This window comes from Lathyrus oleraceus, chromosome 6 (assembly GCF_024323335.1).
Source record: "Lathyrus oleraceus cultivar Zhongwan6 chromosome 6, CAAS_Psat_ZW6_1.0, whole genome shotgun sequence".
Classification (NCBI taxonomy): Eukaryota; Viridiplantae; Streptophyta; class Magnoliopsida; order Fabales; family Fabaceae; genus Lathyrus; species Lathyrus oleraceus.
The window spans coordinates 415,921,087-415,934,602 of record NC_066584.1 but is presented as its reverse complement, the minus strand read 5'-3'; the positions used below and the strand labels follow the sequence as shown (position 1 = coordinate 415,934,602).

The window sequence follows — 13,516 nt, the reverse complement described above, 5'->3', positions numbered from 1 at the left end:
ATATGAACAAAAACAGAACCATCAACAACAACATACCTTAAACAAAATACAACATAACTCAACAAAAATATTAACATATCCCAAAAAAAATATCAAAAATATCACAACTCATAACATAAAATATGGAAATGTCTCACGTACCTGAAATGTGATGAGGAATTGAAAGAAATGAGTTTTGTGTAACACATTTCGTTAATCCATAAGAGTTGAAGAAGATATGTTGAAGTTTTGTGAAAAAATGTTATGCAACCGTTCATGGAGATTAGGATAAGGCGTGAAAGAGATGTTAAGGTTTTGTTTTATGAGAGAGATGATTGTTTTGTCCTGAACGAGAGAACTTTCACTCAAATATAGGTTATACTTTTCAACACAATTGATAAAAACAACTGCGATGAAATGTAGGTACATTTCATAATGGTTTGTTATAGATCTTGGTGAAAATTATTTTAATGTTCATATAAATATAAGATTATAAGTGACATGCACATTTTGTAACAAAAAGAAAAGAAAAATTGATCGTGCTGGGATTCGAAGTCTGTAAGCTTTAACATGTCATCACGACTATTAATATGGACCGTAGTGAATTTTTTAAATAAAAGAAACTGTAGACTCCTAAATTAGAGCTATTACTTCAGTTGATTGAAGAGTCGAGATAATAACATGCTATGATAGGTATATTTTATACTCCCACCGTCCCACATTGAGTGACCCATTTGGATAAAAGAGTGTCCCAAGATGAATGACTCATTTCAATTTTCAATGCATCTTTTCTAACTTTACCCTTTAATTAATATTACTTTCATCATTCCTAATACATGATAAGGGTACTTTAGTAAAAATAGCATTCTCTCTCTTTCATTTATTCATTTTGTTTAATATGTGTGAAATGATCAACTGGATTACTCATTGTGGAACAAAGGGAGTAGTAGGGATTATAACTCTAAGTTGACCTTCATCCGCACCTTTGTCAAAACCTTCATCAAACTCATTCATCCCCTCCTCCTCACTATCATCAAAATGTATACCCTTCACATATTCATCACTTGATTCACTAGAATTATCAACTTCTTCATCACATTTTCTTCCCTTCATTTTCTTTGTAACCTTATCCATAAATATGGCATCTCATGTGAATGGTTTTGGCTTAGTAAATATTTCTATTTTGCAATTATTTCCAAATGCAAACACAACTAACTCAAATGCATCTCCATCATCCCTAAAGGGTTTTAAATTTTCTTCCAAACTACCACTATCATGTTTCCACCATATTTTCAGAGCCCTAACATCAAACTCTAAATCAATCCCCTTGATTAAGTCACATGCTTCAAAATAAGACTAATAATATGGATCTTGACCATTATAAGCATAAACTTCCCCACCCTCATATCTTAAGTTAAGTTCTTTTACAAAACAACCATTGGTTTAAAACACCACCTTAAATGATCCCATGTCTTGTACATTAAACTTTGGGTCAAATGTGTACAATTTAAGTCAAATACAGTATATATACACACAGTCAAAGTACACTCAACATTATGCAGTATAATTACACTCAAAATAGTTTTAAAAAATGACTCACGTTAAACAATCAAAACCTCGATGAATACATTAAATATTCCTAGCAAACCAAGTGGTACGACACACACATAAAAGTGATGGATTAAGAAACCCTAAACTAATACTCGACACAAAAATAATAAATTTAGTAAACATGTGGACAAACCTGAACTGCAGTGTGAAGGACCACAACATAACCATAAGATGTTTGTCTCAACGGAACAACCACAAACTTTCAATAAATTAAATGGGACCACCACGCCAACAAAACAACATTTTTTCCTTTTCTTCGTAAACGACTTCAAACGGAGCAAAGCTATAAAAACGTTTTGAATATGAATGACGCAAAAAGTAGTGGAGCTAGAAGATCATTCCGGAGTTGATAGGGTTTCACATGATGGATATTCAAATGGTAGAAGATTAATCAAAGGGTATAGTGTTTCTAATGTTTGGTTTTCTAACTTAATTAAAATAATTTTAACTTCACATAAATATATTTTATATCATTTTAATTCATGTTGGTCAAGTCAGCTAAATTATAAAAAGTTATGTCATGTGTGATGCTATATCACTTTGTTTCCGTTACTGAAAACTAAATGGAAGAATTAAATTTATGGAAGAAAAAAAACATTAAAAAAACCATTAATGGAATTTTTTTTATAAAAACTAAGATTGAATTATGGTCTATTGAAATTAAAAACATATTTGACCTTGAATAAGGGTCTAAAGAATTTCCCTCAATTACCCTATAATTATTTATCTGGCTATCAAAATTGAAAATAAAATAAAATTGAAATATCAAGAAGAGAGACATGAACCCTCAAAAGGATAAAACAAAACAAAACAAAACAAAACCAACGTTGTCTGCTTGAAAACCAAAGGTAATGCTTTGTTTAGCTTCACCATACCAAGATGCCATTATTTCTTCTTCATCCCTGTAAGTCTTCCTTGTTCTTCACCTGCAACTCCTTCATTTTCAGCCAGAAACCACTAACAAACTCAACCAAACAAATATCTCCAACTCCCCACAAATTTTGTTATTTTCCCAATATTGTTCTTTCCCCTCCTCATGGTTCAATCGTTACTAAAAAAGTTTCTATTTTGAGTGGTGCCCACTTCAAGTTTTGCTCTAGGAATGGTGGGTTTGATGGGGTTTCCAGTGATATATCTCGAGAAGCCAATGATGACGAAATTCAAGAGCTTGAAGGTATTGAGTTGTTGAACAAGCCTTCACCTGTTTTAAAAGTTGAGATAGAACAAGATAAACCTTCGAAAGAGGAGGCTTTAGCGCCGTTTTTGAAATTTTTCAAAGAGGGTAAGGATTATGTGAAGGAAGTTGAAGAAGATAATGAGGTATTGGAAGTTTCTAAAGAAAAAGATAATGTGGGTGATGAGAATGAAAAGGGAGATGATGAAAAAGAAAAAGAAAAGGAACAAGAAGATGATGATAAGAAGGTTAATGTTGAGTACTATGAGCCGAAACCAGGCGATTTTGTGGTTGGTGTTGTTGTTTCTGGTAATGAAAACAAGCTTGATGTGAATGTTGGGGCAGACTTACTAGGTACAATGTTAACTAAGGAAGTGCTTCCTTTGAATGGTAAAGAAATGGAGAATTTGTTATGTGATGTGAACAGGGATGCAGAGGATTTTACGGTTCGGGGGAAGATGGGAATTGTAAAGAATGACGAAGTAATGAGTGGAGTATCAGTGCCTGGAAGACCTATTGTAGATACTGGAACCGTTTTGTTTGCCGAGGTTTTAGGTAGAACACTTAGTGGTAGGCCATTGCTTTCTACTAGAAGACTCTTTCGCCGGATTGCTTGGCGTCGAGTGAGGCAGGTTTTTATCATTCTTTCGTTCCTTTTTATCCGATGTCTAGTTTAGTAGATATTCCATATTTGCAACTTCCATGTTGAATTTATCAGTTGGATTAAGTAGTTCTAATTCTAATGACTAGTTGGAAGAGTTTCTTATTTAGAAAACCATTGTTTTGGTTGCGAATAGACACATGAAACCATATTTGTTCTCCATTTATTTGCAACACCGAATTGGTTCTTCAATGATGATTAATGGCATCAATTTTTGCCCTGTTTGGATAAAGCTTATCGTTTAAGTGCTTTTCTATAACAAGATAAAATAATGTCAAATTGTTTTCTTTTAAGCTAAAAAGTGTTTTCATTAGCTATTTTGTAAAGTCAAATAACATTCTCATGTTGGTGAGGTTTTAATCTTCTGTTTTTAATGTTTGGGGCAGATACAACAGCTCAATGAACCTATTGAGGTTAGAATTACAGAATGGAATACTGCCGGCTTGTTAACAACGATTGAGGTCTGTTCACCGACTTTAAATTTATGTTCATGTGGCATTTGAGTATTGCTTATTTCTTTGTCAATTCGGATTTGCAGGGTTTGCGAGCTTTTGTACCTAAAGCTGAGCTTGTGACACGAGTAAATAGCTTTACCGACTTGAAAGAAAATGTAAGTTGCAGTCTTGGAACTTTCTTGCCAAAAAAAAAAGTTTTTTCTTAACAGGATAGTTGCTTATCTTATAAGCTCTTGTGAATACTTGATTATAATTATGTAGGTGGGACGCCGAATGTATGTAGAAATTACTCGAATAGATGAAGCTAAAAACTCTTTCGTACTTAGTGAAAAACAAGCTTGGGTTAGTATTCAAACTTGTGTCTATTTCTGATTTTTTGTTGGTTCCTTGCATCAATGTTCCACGGTTTCTAAGTATTGATATTGCAAAACGATGTGCAGGAAAAGCTATATCTTCGGGAAGGGACAGTTATAGACGGAACGGTAAAAAAGATCTATCCGTATGGAGCACAGATTACGATAGGAAAAAGTAACAGGAGGTAAGTAACTGCTTGGATATAGATACAAACCCTTGAAAACATAACTCAAGTCAAGTTGATTTCATTCATTGGATGAACCTGTTGGATTTCTTTCAGTGGGTTGCTGCATGTTTCAAATATCACACGAACTGAAGTTACTTCTGTCAGCGACATACTTTCTGTCGATGAGGAGGTTAAGGTTCTTGTCGTGAGGTCAATGTTTCCCGATAAAATTGCTCTAAGGTAATGAAAATTGTTGACTTTAACTTCCTTTTTTGTTTATGGTGGAAAATGAAAGCTTGTTTTGTTAGGTAATTACATGCTGCTGATGAGAAGTTATTTTTCTTACCATGCAGCATTGCAGACCTTGAAAGTGAACCTGGCCTTTTTCTTTCAAACAAAGAGGTATTTATTTATTTGTCTGATCTATATTCCTATCAGGGCCGTCTTAAGTTTTCAGAAGTGCTGTCTGGTTGAAGTGTGGCAAATCAAATAGGAGTCTTATTTTGCATGGTTTAATCGTGAACAATATTTTATCAGACCCTTTTTAGCCACGGCTTAAAAATGTCAAACTTTGGACTCTATGCGGTAGTCCGTCTTGCACGCTTTCAAAGACGGCCCTGATTCATAGTAATATTTCGTCTATGATTTTAATTAGATTGCACATAATAATTTCTTGTTCATTTTTTGGCCTTACAAAAGAGAGTATTTCTTGAGGCTGATATGATGGCACAGAAATATAAGCAAAAGCTACCTTCTCCTCCTCCTATTGTCACTACAAGAGGACCTTTGCCGACGAGTGATTTGCCATTTGAAAATGAAGCACTTTATGCAAACTGGGAGTGGTTTAAGTTTGAAAAATGATGACGAAACAAGTTTTCATAGAAGCATAAAAGAAATTATTCGTCGAGCAAACTCAATTGAGAGAATCTGATATTGCATGAAACACTTGTTCCATGACAGCCCTGCATTTTTGGAAGATAACATAAAGAACCTCCTCGATTGTCCGCATATGTTGTTTGGGCACATAACAAGAGTGTGTTGTGAAGTATACGGCGAAAATAATCGCGGCCTAGTTCACTTTTTTTTCACCTTTAATTTTCTTCTATCTTGTCGACAAAACAAAGGTTTACATTGAATTTTTTCTTCATTTTTTTGAGTTTCTCCCCCCTCCTTGTTAGGTGTCATATTATAGATAGATTCATATAGTTGGATGTAAATTCTGAGGGAAAAACTATAGTAATTTAATTTTGATTTTTTGGTCACATTGAAGTTTCTTACATTTATCATCTATTATGTGTTGACACTTTTGAACTTTTAAGTCACAAGATTCATTAAATGATGCTATAACATATTGTTGCCAATAGATTTTGGAGGCTGTTCATTTCTTTTGCTATAACTAGTGCACTTGGATGAGCTTTCAATTGCGTTAAACTAGCGTTTCAAATGTTAAACATGAATTATAAAGTTGGTTGAATTGGAAAAAAGTGAAGCATTTTTAATGTTCAAAATTGATTCTAGGTGAAGTTTGAAATTGGAGCTTCTATGTTATAGCTTTCACTCTATTTTACAATTTATTGGTGTGATGAATACATCTTCTTTTTCTTTTGTTATTACACTTCGAATTCTTGTTAACTATTTATATTTCTGTTGAAATTTATTGATTTTAAGGAATATAAGAAATATGTAAAAAAAAAGTTTTTAAATATATTTTAGTTATGATTTATAATTCTACAATTAACTTGCTTAAAATAGGAATAAATTTAAATTTAATGAACTTCATACTAATAAAGTAAAATAATTATAAAAATTATTTACAGTCTAGTATTTGCAAAGCTCTCTCAAACGGATAAATGTATATCAATTATTTCAAATTACTACCAAGTAAGTTGGTTGAACAATTTTGTCGGTAATTTTTTGTTAACACATTTGTCAGCGGATGTGCATAAAATATATAGGTGGTAGTGATCAATCCATTAATCAACTTTTTCTTTATAAAATATCGATCAATCTCAATGTATTTTATTCTATCGGGTTGAACAAGATTATATGCAATAATAATGGCCGATTTATTGTCACAACAATTTCATAAAGCCTTTGCATTGTATCTTCAAATTTTCTATCACATGTTTTATCTATAATAGTTCACAAAATTTTAGCTGACATAGTCTTAAATTATACTTCAGTGTTTGATCGTGCAACTATACTTCTTGATCCTCCCAACAACAAGGTTTTCACACAATAAAGGACAATAGCAAGAAATATATATTATATCAATCAGCAAACATGCATAATTAGAATTAGTGTAAACTTCCATAGTTAGACTTTCACCTATTTTAAACCAAGACTCTTCCCCTTTTAATGACTTTGAGATAATGTAGAAAACAACCAGCGAATGTAGAAAACGACCTGCGAATCTCTCTCCCTCGGATCATGCATGAATTGTCTCACCATACTGATTACATATGCCAAATTCGCTGTGTGTCAAGTAAATCAACTTTTCCATTAACCTTTGAGAGTGATCCTTGTCAAATTTAGCATTTTCCTCCTTATAGCTCATTTTATAATTTTTGTTCAACATGGAATTTGTCATCTTAAGAAATTTAAGTTGAGCATAATTCAACTTAACAAAATTGACTTTTAAGGTGAGAATCATCCTCATTTATAAATATATGTTGAAGTCATATTTTTCGATAGGACTCTTAACACATACACACCTTCACGCCCAATATTATTATACTAGGTCCCTTAAAATAAGGGGTGGATGGTGCGATATAGGAAACTTGACAGTAGGTGGTTCAACGGATCTTGAACTTGACTTTGATATTATCTTTAGAAATTTAGATTTGGCATAACTCAAACTTATAAAATTGACTTGTATCGTGAGAACTATTATCACTTATTAACAAATGTTTATGTCGTATATTGTTCGATGTGAGACTCTTAACAAAATATAATTGATAAAAAATAACTACAAATAAGAACGATAATAAAAATAAATCAAAGAGTTGTTCGTAGAAAATAACTTACGATTAAACAATAAAAAAGAATAATTGAATTAAGACAATTGATTTATTAATTATGGAGATTGCTACGGAATATCTTACAAGTTCCAAAAGATATTCAGTTATTGATTCCATTAATGTTTGAGTTTAAGCCTAATTGATCAACTGACAATTATCCTTACAATGATGTTGCATGGTGATGAGGTGTCTACTATGAGTTATTTGACATTGATTGTCTTTGCGTTCTTGTTCAACCCGAATGTTGTCTCGAGTGTTATTTGGTCTTTCAATTGTACGTGTTCCCCATAAAAATCGGCCACTGAGCCTTGAAATGTTTGGATGTCATTCAGATCAAGGCAACGTCTCTCAAAGGCATCCTAGAACAAGACATCCCCTAAGCTTTCGAGGTCAATCAACACTCGTTTTACGTTCAAATTATCATACTCGATCATGATAACATGGGGTCATTGTTATGAGGGAAGATGTTGGCGGCGTCTCTGCCAAAAAAGGTGATTTCATATTCCGGTTCCTTCTCTGAAACTACCTCGGGGAAGACGGGCATGATGTTTGCCATCAAAATCTCCCTTGCATACTTCCAGCGGGAAAAGATGGATTCTCCACCATCGATGAACCCTTATGCAATGGTGTTTACGGTTGCATTTGTGCCCCCATTCTTCCATCTCGTTGGAGAAGGTGCGTAAGGTAGTTGTATGAGTGTTCGCGGATCAATTTGGTTTGGTTTTGAGAGAATTCGATGCCCAAACCAATTAAAAAGTATATTGATTTGGATTAGATTTGAAAAAAAAATGATAAAGCTCAAACTGAACCGAACCGAGAAACAATGAGTTTGTTTGGTTTAGTTTGAACGGGTACATTAAAAAATTGAAAAAATATTTAAATAAAATAATTTACAATAATTAATTTTCCATCATAATATAAAAAATTATTGTATTAATAGTGTTCGATTATAAACCCTAGACTAACAACTTTTCCATAATATAATCAAAAATATTTAACAGGAAAAAAATCTGACAAATAGGATTTTGAATATGCAATTAGTCACTTCAATTAGTAAGGTAATAAAGGTAGTTCTCAACTCTATGCTCGGTTAGCACAGTATATTAGTAATTTTCTAATAACAAATTAAATAGTATAACATGTCCACCTTTACTTTTTTCTTTTTGAAGTTTAATATTTGGTACTAGTTTCCATGATAATGGTGATATGAGTCACGAGAATTAATTGTGGTTGGTTCTGAAAGGCAGATAGTGGGTGGAATATTGGAAATATGATGCCCGAACCAATTATCACTGGGTTTCATTGGTCTAAATTTTGGTCTTTGCCCGAACTACAAAAATTCTCAACCAAAAAATTATGGTTTGCTTTGGATTTAGGTTTGGTTCGGATTTTCCTACAGTGAACACACCTAGGTAGTTGATGAAGGGTAATGAGTATGGTCCAAATTAGTTTTATTGGGCTCCACAGCAGGTGCCAAGTGTACTTTTTAAAAACATACAATGAGGATAACCTTGTTATGAATAAAAGCTTTCATCATTGATTTGTGTTTTAATGAAGACAAAGAATCTTGCTCAAACGCATTATCAAAAGAAGGAAAAAACTCAAAGTTTCAAAGAAGTTGTTTATGACAAAACTTGGTACTCAAGAAATATTGAATCTTGGACAAATATTAAATGATCATTGAGCATAAGGTACAAATTACAATTATGCCTTATATAACTCTTTAGATGCTCAAAACAATTTAAAATTTTCACATATAATCATTCATTCATGTTTTGAAAAGGTTTGCATAGAATTTATGTTGTTACAAGTTGTTTTTTTGGGGCGTTTTCCAATCAGTTGTAACCAGTTACACAAAACCTGTATCCAATTACAAACACGAAAATTTCAATATTTTTGTAAAAAACTACAACTGTAGCCGGTTACGTCATAATGGTAACCGGTTACCACTGAACCATTATCACCTTTTCAGTTTCAAATTAAATCTAACATTTTCCACCTTTTAATCATGAATCATGGCAATGTTTCATGATATTGTACTCTTTCCAAAAGGTACATTTCACTTATAAATAGTCATTCTGAATTTCAAATTCACCTCTTCCAATCAATTCAAATGTGCAAAAAATAAGAGTTTATCCAATATGACGTCTGCAACATTGTTCGAAAGTGACGACAATATCAAAAAATAAGAGTTTATCCAATATGACGTCTGCAATATTGTTCGGAAAACTCCAAGAGCATGAGATTGAACTTGGTAGACTAGAGAACCATGATACGCGAGAGAGCAAATCCAAAAGTATTGCTTTAAAGGTTGATTCAATAGAAGAATTGGAAAAAGACATTCTGGATAAAGATGAGAACTTCATTCTTCTTGTAAAAAGGTTTGGCAAAATTTTAAATAATGATAAATCTTTAAACTTTGCAAAAAAGGAAGAAATTTTCCAAGAAGAAGGAAGCTTCTACGTCAACCCAAAATTTCACTTGCTTTGAATGTGGAAAGAAATGACACATGCAGATGTATTATCCAAAACTTGCTAAGAAAAATGATCATAAAGGGAGAAAAAGATCAAAATTTAAAAGGGCTTATATTGCATGTGATGATAAGGAAGTAAGTTCATCATCCGATTCAGAAAGTAAAGAAAGTATTAATCTTGCAATTATGGCATCATATCATTCAAATGATAAAGAAGATGAGGTTAGTAATGAAAACATTTCTTATGATAATGATGTAAAATGAGTATTAGATGAATTACTCAATGAATGTAACATTATGTACAAAATAGTATCAACACAAAAGAAACAAATCTCATCTCTTGGAGAGAAGATTGACACAATGCAAAAATATTTTGATAAAGAAAAAAAGAATTATTTTGATAAAGAAAAATAGAGTTCTACATGCAATGAGTGTAATTCACTTTCTTTTCAAATTGTCCAATTAAAAAGAGTTATTGAAAGATATGAAAAGTGACAAATTGGACTGAAAACTATCATTAGTAGACAAAGATATTCCAATGATAAGAGTGGACTTGGTTATTCAAAATTTGACAAATCAAATACTAGTAAAACTATCTTTGTTAAAGCAAGTGACAGATCCAATAAAGAGAAAGTGAATAAAGTGCAAAATATTCATCGTCATCCTAAGAAAAGATTTGTTCGAAAAACTTCTTATATGCTAAAAGCTCGTCATATGTTCATGTGTTATGTTGTCTAATCTTTTTAGGACTAATAAATATAAAATTGAGTGTGTTACTCACAAAGTACTAAAGTCATCTACACATTTGTAAAACTTCTTATTTAAAATTTCATCTATTTTCAAACCTCTTTTGAAATTCATTTTGGAATGGTCCAAAACATTTTAAATCAAACCATAATTGATTAGGACGTCTTTATAATCAATTATGCAACGAAACTAAACCTATAATAAATTATGACACTTGTGCAATCGATTATGAGGTGAAACTAGTTTAGTTATCAATTATGGAGACCTAGTGATTGATTTGATCCAACCGAATTTTTCTTATTTGCTAAGTCATAATCAATTATGGTGTAGCCTAATTGATTATGGATCGGATATGGGCCTTCTAAAATTTCTAAACTGGTCCAAATCTTTTACTAGAAAGAGATCTTGTGTTCATTTCAAAACAAACAAGTTTTCTTAAAATACCTTCTACTCTATTCTCACTTTGTTTGTAAAATTTCTTGCACGCTTAATACTATTTTAGTGACAACAGAGTAAATGTTTAATATTATAACTTGTGTAATTTGATGTTTTAATTCTATTTTGAAATTGTAAAACCAATAGAGGAATGTTCTCTTGATTATATAATTATAAAGGTTACAAACTGACCTGAGATAAAAATTTGGTATAAGAAAGCTGTGGATTGATCATGTATTAAAATCTATATGATAATAGAAATCTCAAGGTATTATTTTTGGAACATTTAGCTTATCAACCCCAAATTTGAACATGGAACCCCCTATAGTATAATAATTTCAAAACTACCCTTGAAATCAATTTGAAATAAATTTTCATACGAAATTTTCAGTAAGCATATCGGAATTTCCGATACACTAAAATTTCAATAATACATTTATAATTTCTGATATATCGGAATTTATGAAATTTACGTGAATTTAAAAATACTATCGAAAAGTTCTAAATGTTCCATTATATACCAGAAATTTCAACTAAATGAATTTTCCGATAGATATTCAATACAAAAAATTTAACACTATTGAAAATTTCAAAATTTCAGGTACTATACCTAGAATTTCGAAAATTCCGATAGTGTATTTGAATAGTACCTAGAATTTCGAAAATTCCGATAGTGTATTTGAAATTTCAAAATTTTCTATAGTTATCAGAAATTTCAAAATTTTAGATAGTGTAAAAAATGATTTTTTGAAAATTTTGGAATTTTTTTTTTTTTAATTCTTTCAATAAGAAAATGGAAATTTTGAAATTTTTTGATATATACTGCATTTATCAAGTAAATTTAAAAAAAAAAACTTATTTTTAATATAATAAAAATGCTCTAAATAAAGTGACAAGTTAAATGCTCTTATTCTTGGATACTGGACATATGCTTTATAATTTGGGCCGAACTATGACAAAACCTTGTGTGTTCTTCTTATCTTATCTCTCAACTCTTTATTTTCTTTGTACTAGTACTTATTTATTTGCAATTTTCTTCTTTTACCCATCTCCTTAAAATCTATTCAAATCCAATTTATATTTGCATTTTTCTTCTTTTACCCATCTCCTTAAAATCTATTAAAACCCAACTTATATTTTCAAGTCTTTGAAAACTTTTTATGTCAGAATTCAATTTTTTTTTCAAAATAACCAAGTTTTTCAAAAAAAAATCTAAAATAACCAATTTTTCAAAAAAAAAAAACAAAATAACCAAGTTTGGTAGAGGATGCGCCAGATGAGTTGGCGCACCCCCATACCAATAAGAGGAGGCGCCAGTAGCATTGGTGCACATGCATTGGGCCTCATGAGGAGGCGCCAATGCTTGTAGCGCCTGCATTGGCCCTCATGAGGAGGCGCCGATGCCTCTGGCGCATGTGTGTATTTTTAATGGTGGGCGCCAATTCATGTGGGGCCTACTTGTGATGGTCATGTGGGCGCCAATTCATCTAGCGCCCACGTGTTTTGTCCAATAGATGTTTCGTCTCTATAAATACTATGCCTTGCATACAATTATTTTCACTCAAATTCATCTCCTAGTCTAGTTCAACCATCAATTTCAATTTTCATTGTTTCAACAATGTCTACATACATTCAGAAACGAAATGCTGATGTAATATTTTCTGTCGTTGCGGCTTCGATACAGATTCGACTTTGGAACACAGATACGTTTGAACGTCTTAATCGAACGTTGTACAGTTGGTTAGAGGGAGAAATTGGAGAGGGTGAACTGATTAGAAGAATACAATGGCTTGTGCCCACGTTCAACCAACACGGAGAAGTGCGCAAATGGGTGGATATTAAGACCGACCAAGACGCTCGTAGGATGATGCATTACATGTTCAAAATTGTTTTGATGGTTGTAATCGCATAGTTTTTGTATTCTAGTTGTTTTAATTATTTGTGTTATTTTTTATGAACAACTGTCTTTTCGTCACAGACGTCTACTATGAAGTAAATTTAGTGTTCCATATATTGCAACAGAGGTACTTTGAAATAAATTTAGTTTTCCATATATAGCAACAGAGGTACATCTGAATTTATCTGGTTGTGCTCGTTCCAACACTAGGACAGTTATTATGATTGTGACCTGGTTGACAACATGAACTACATAGTCTAACCATTTTGTTCGTCGTATCCATTTCGGTTCGAATCCGGGTGCTGTTAGGGCGACCCTTTTTCTTCCTTCGCATAACTTCGTTGTGCCAAACGATGTCCCCTTGATATTCTTGTCAATAATCCTCTTTTGTCACTACCGAAAAACTAATTTTATAAACATTTGAAAGGCTGGCGACTTTGTAAACTTCAGATAGCAAGTAGGATGGATCCCTTCAAACCTTTGAGCATGTCGCAATGACATGGGAGTAGGGGGTACGAAAGGCTTGGAACCTTCCGCAGTCGCA

General features: G+C 32.3%; 1 protein-coding gene across 1 annotated transcript; it reads left to right on the top strand.

Moving 5' to 3' along the window:
* Positions 1–2,368: 2,368 nt before the first annotated feature.
* LOC127091996 (protein PIGMENT DEFECTIVE 338, chloroplastic) lies at positions 2,369–5,662 on the top strand. The gene is made up of 8 exons (XM_051030759.1): positions 2,369–3,396; positions 3,812–3,886; positions 3,964–4,035; positions 4,142–4,222; positions 4,321–4,418; positions 4,515–4,640; positions 4,754–4,802; positions 5,100–5,662. Exons 1-8 carry the CDS (start codon positions 2,470–2,472, stop codon positions 5,259–5,261), a joined length of 1,590 nt encoding a protein of 529 aa, XP_050886716.1. The 5' UTR covers positions 2,369–2,469; the 3' UTR covers positions 5,262–5,662.
* The last annotated feature ends 7,854 nt before the right edge of the window (positions 5,663–13,516 follow it).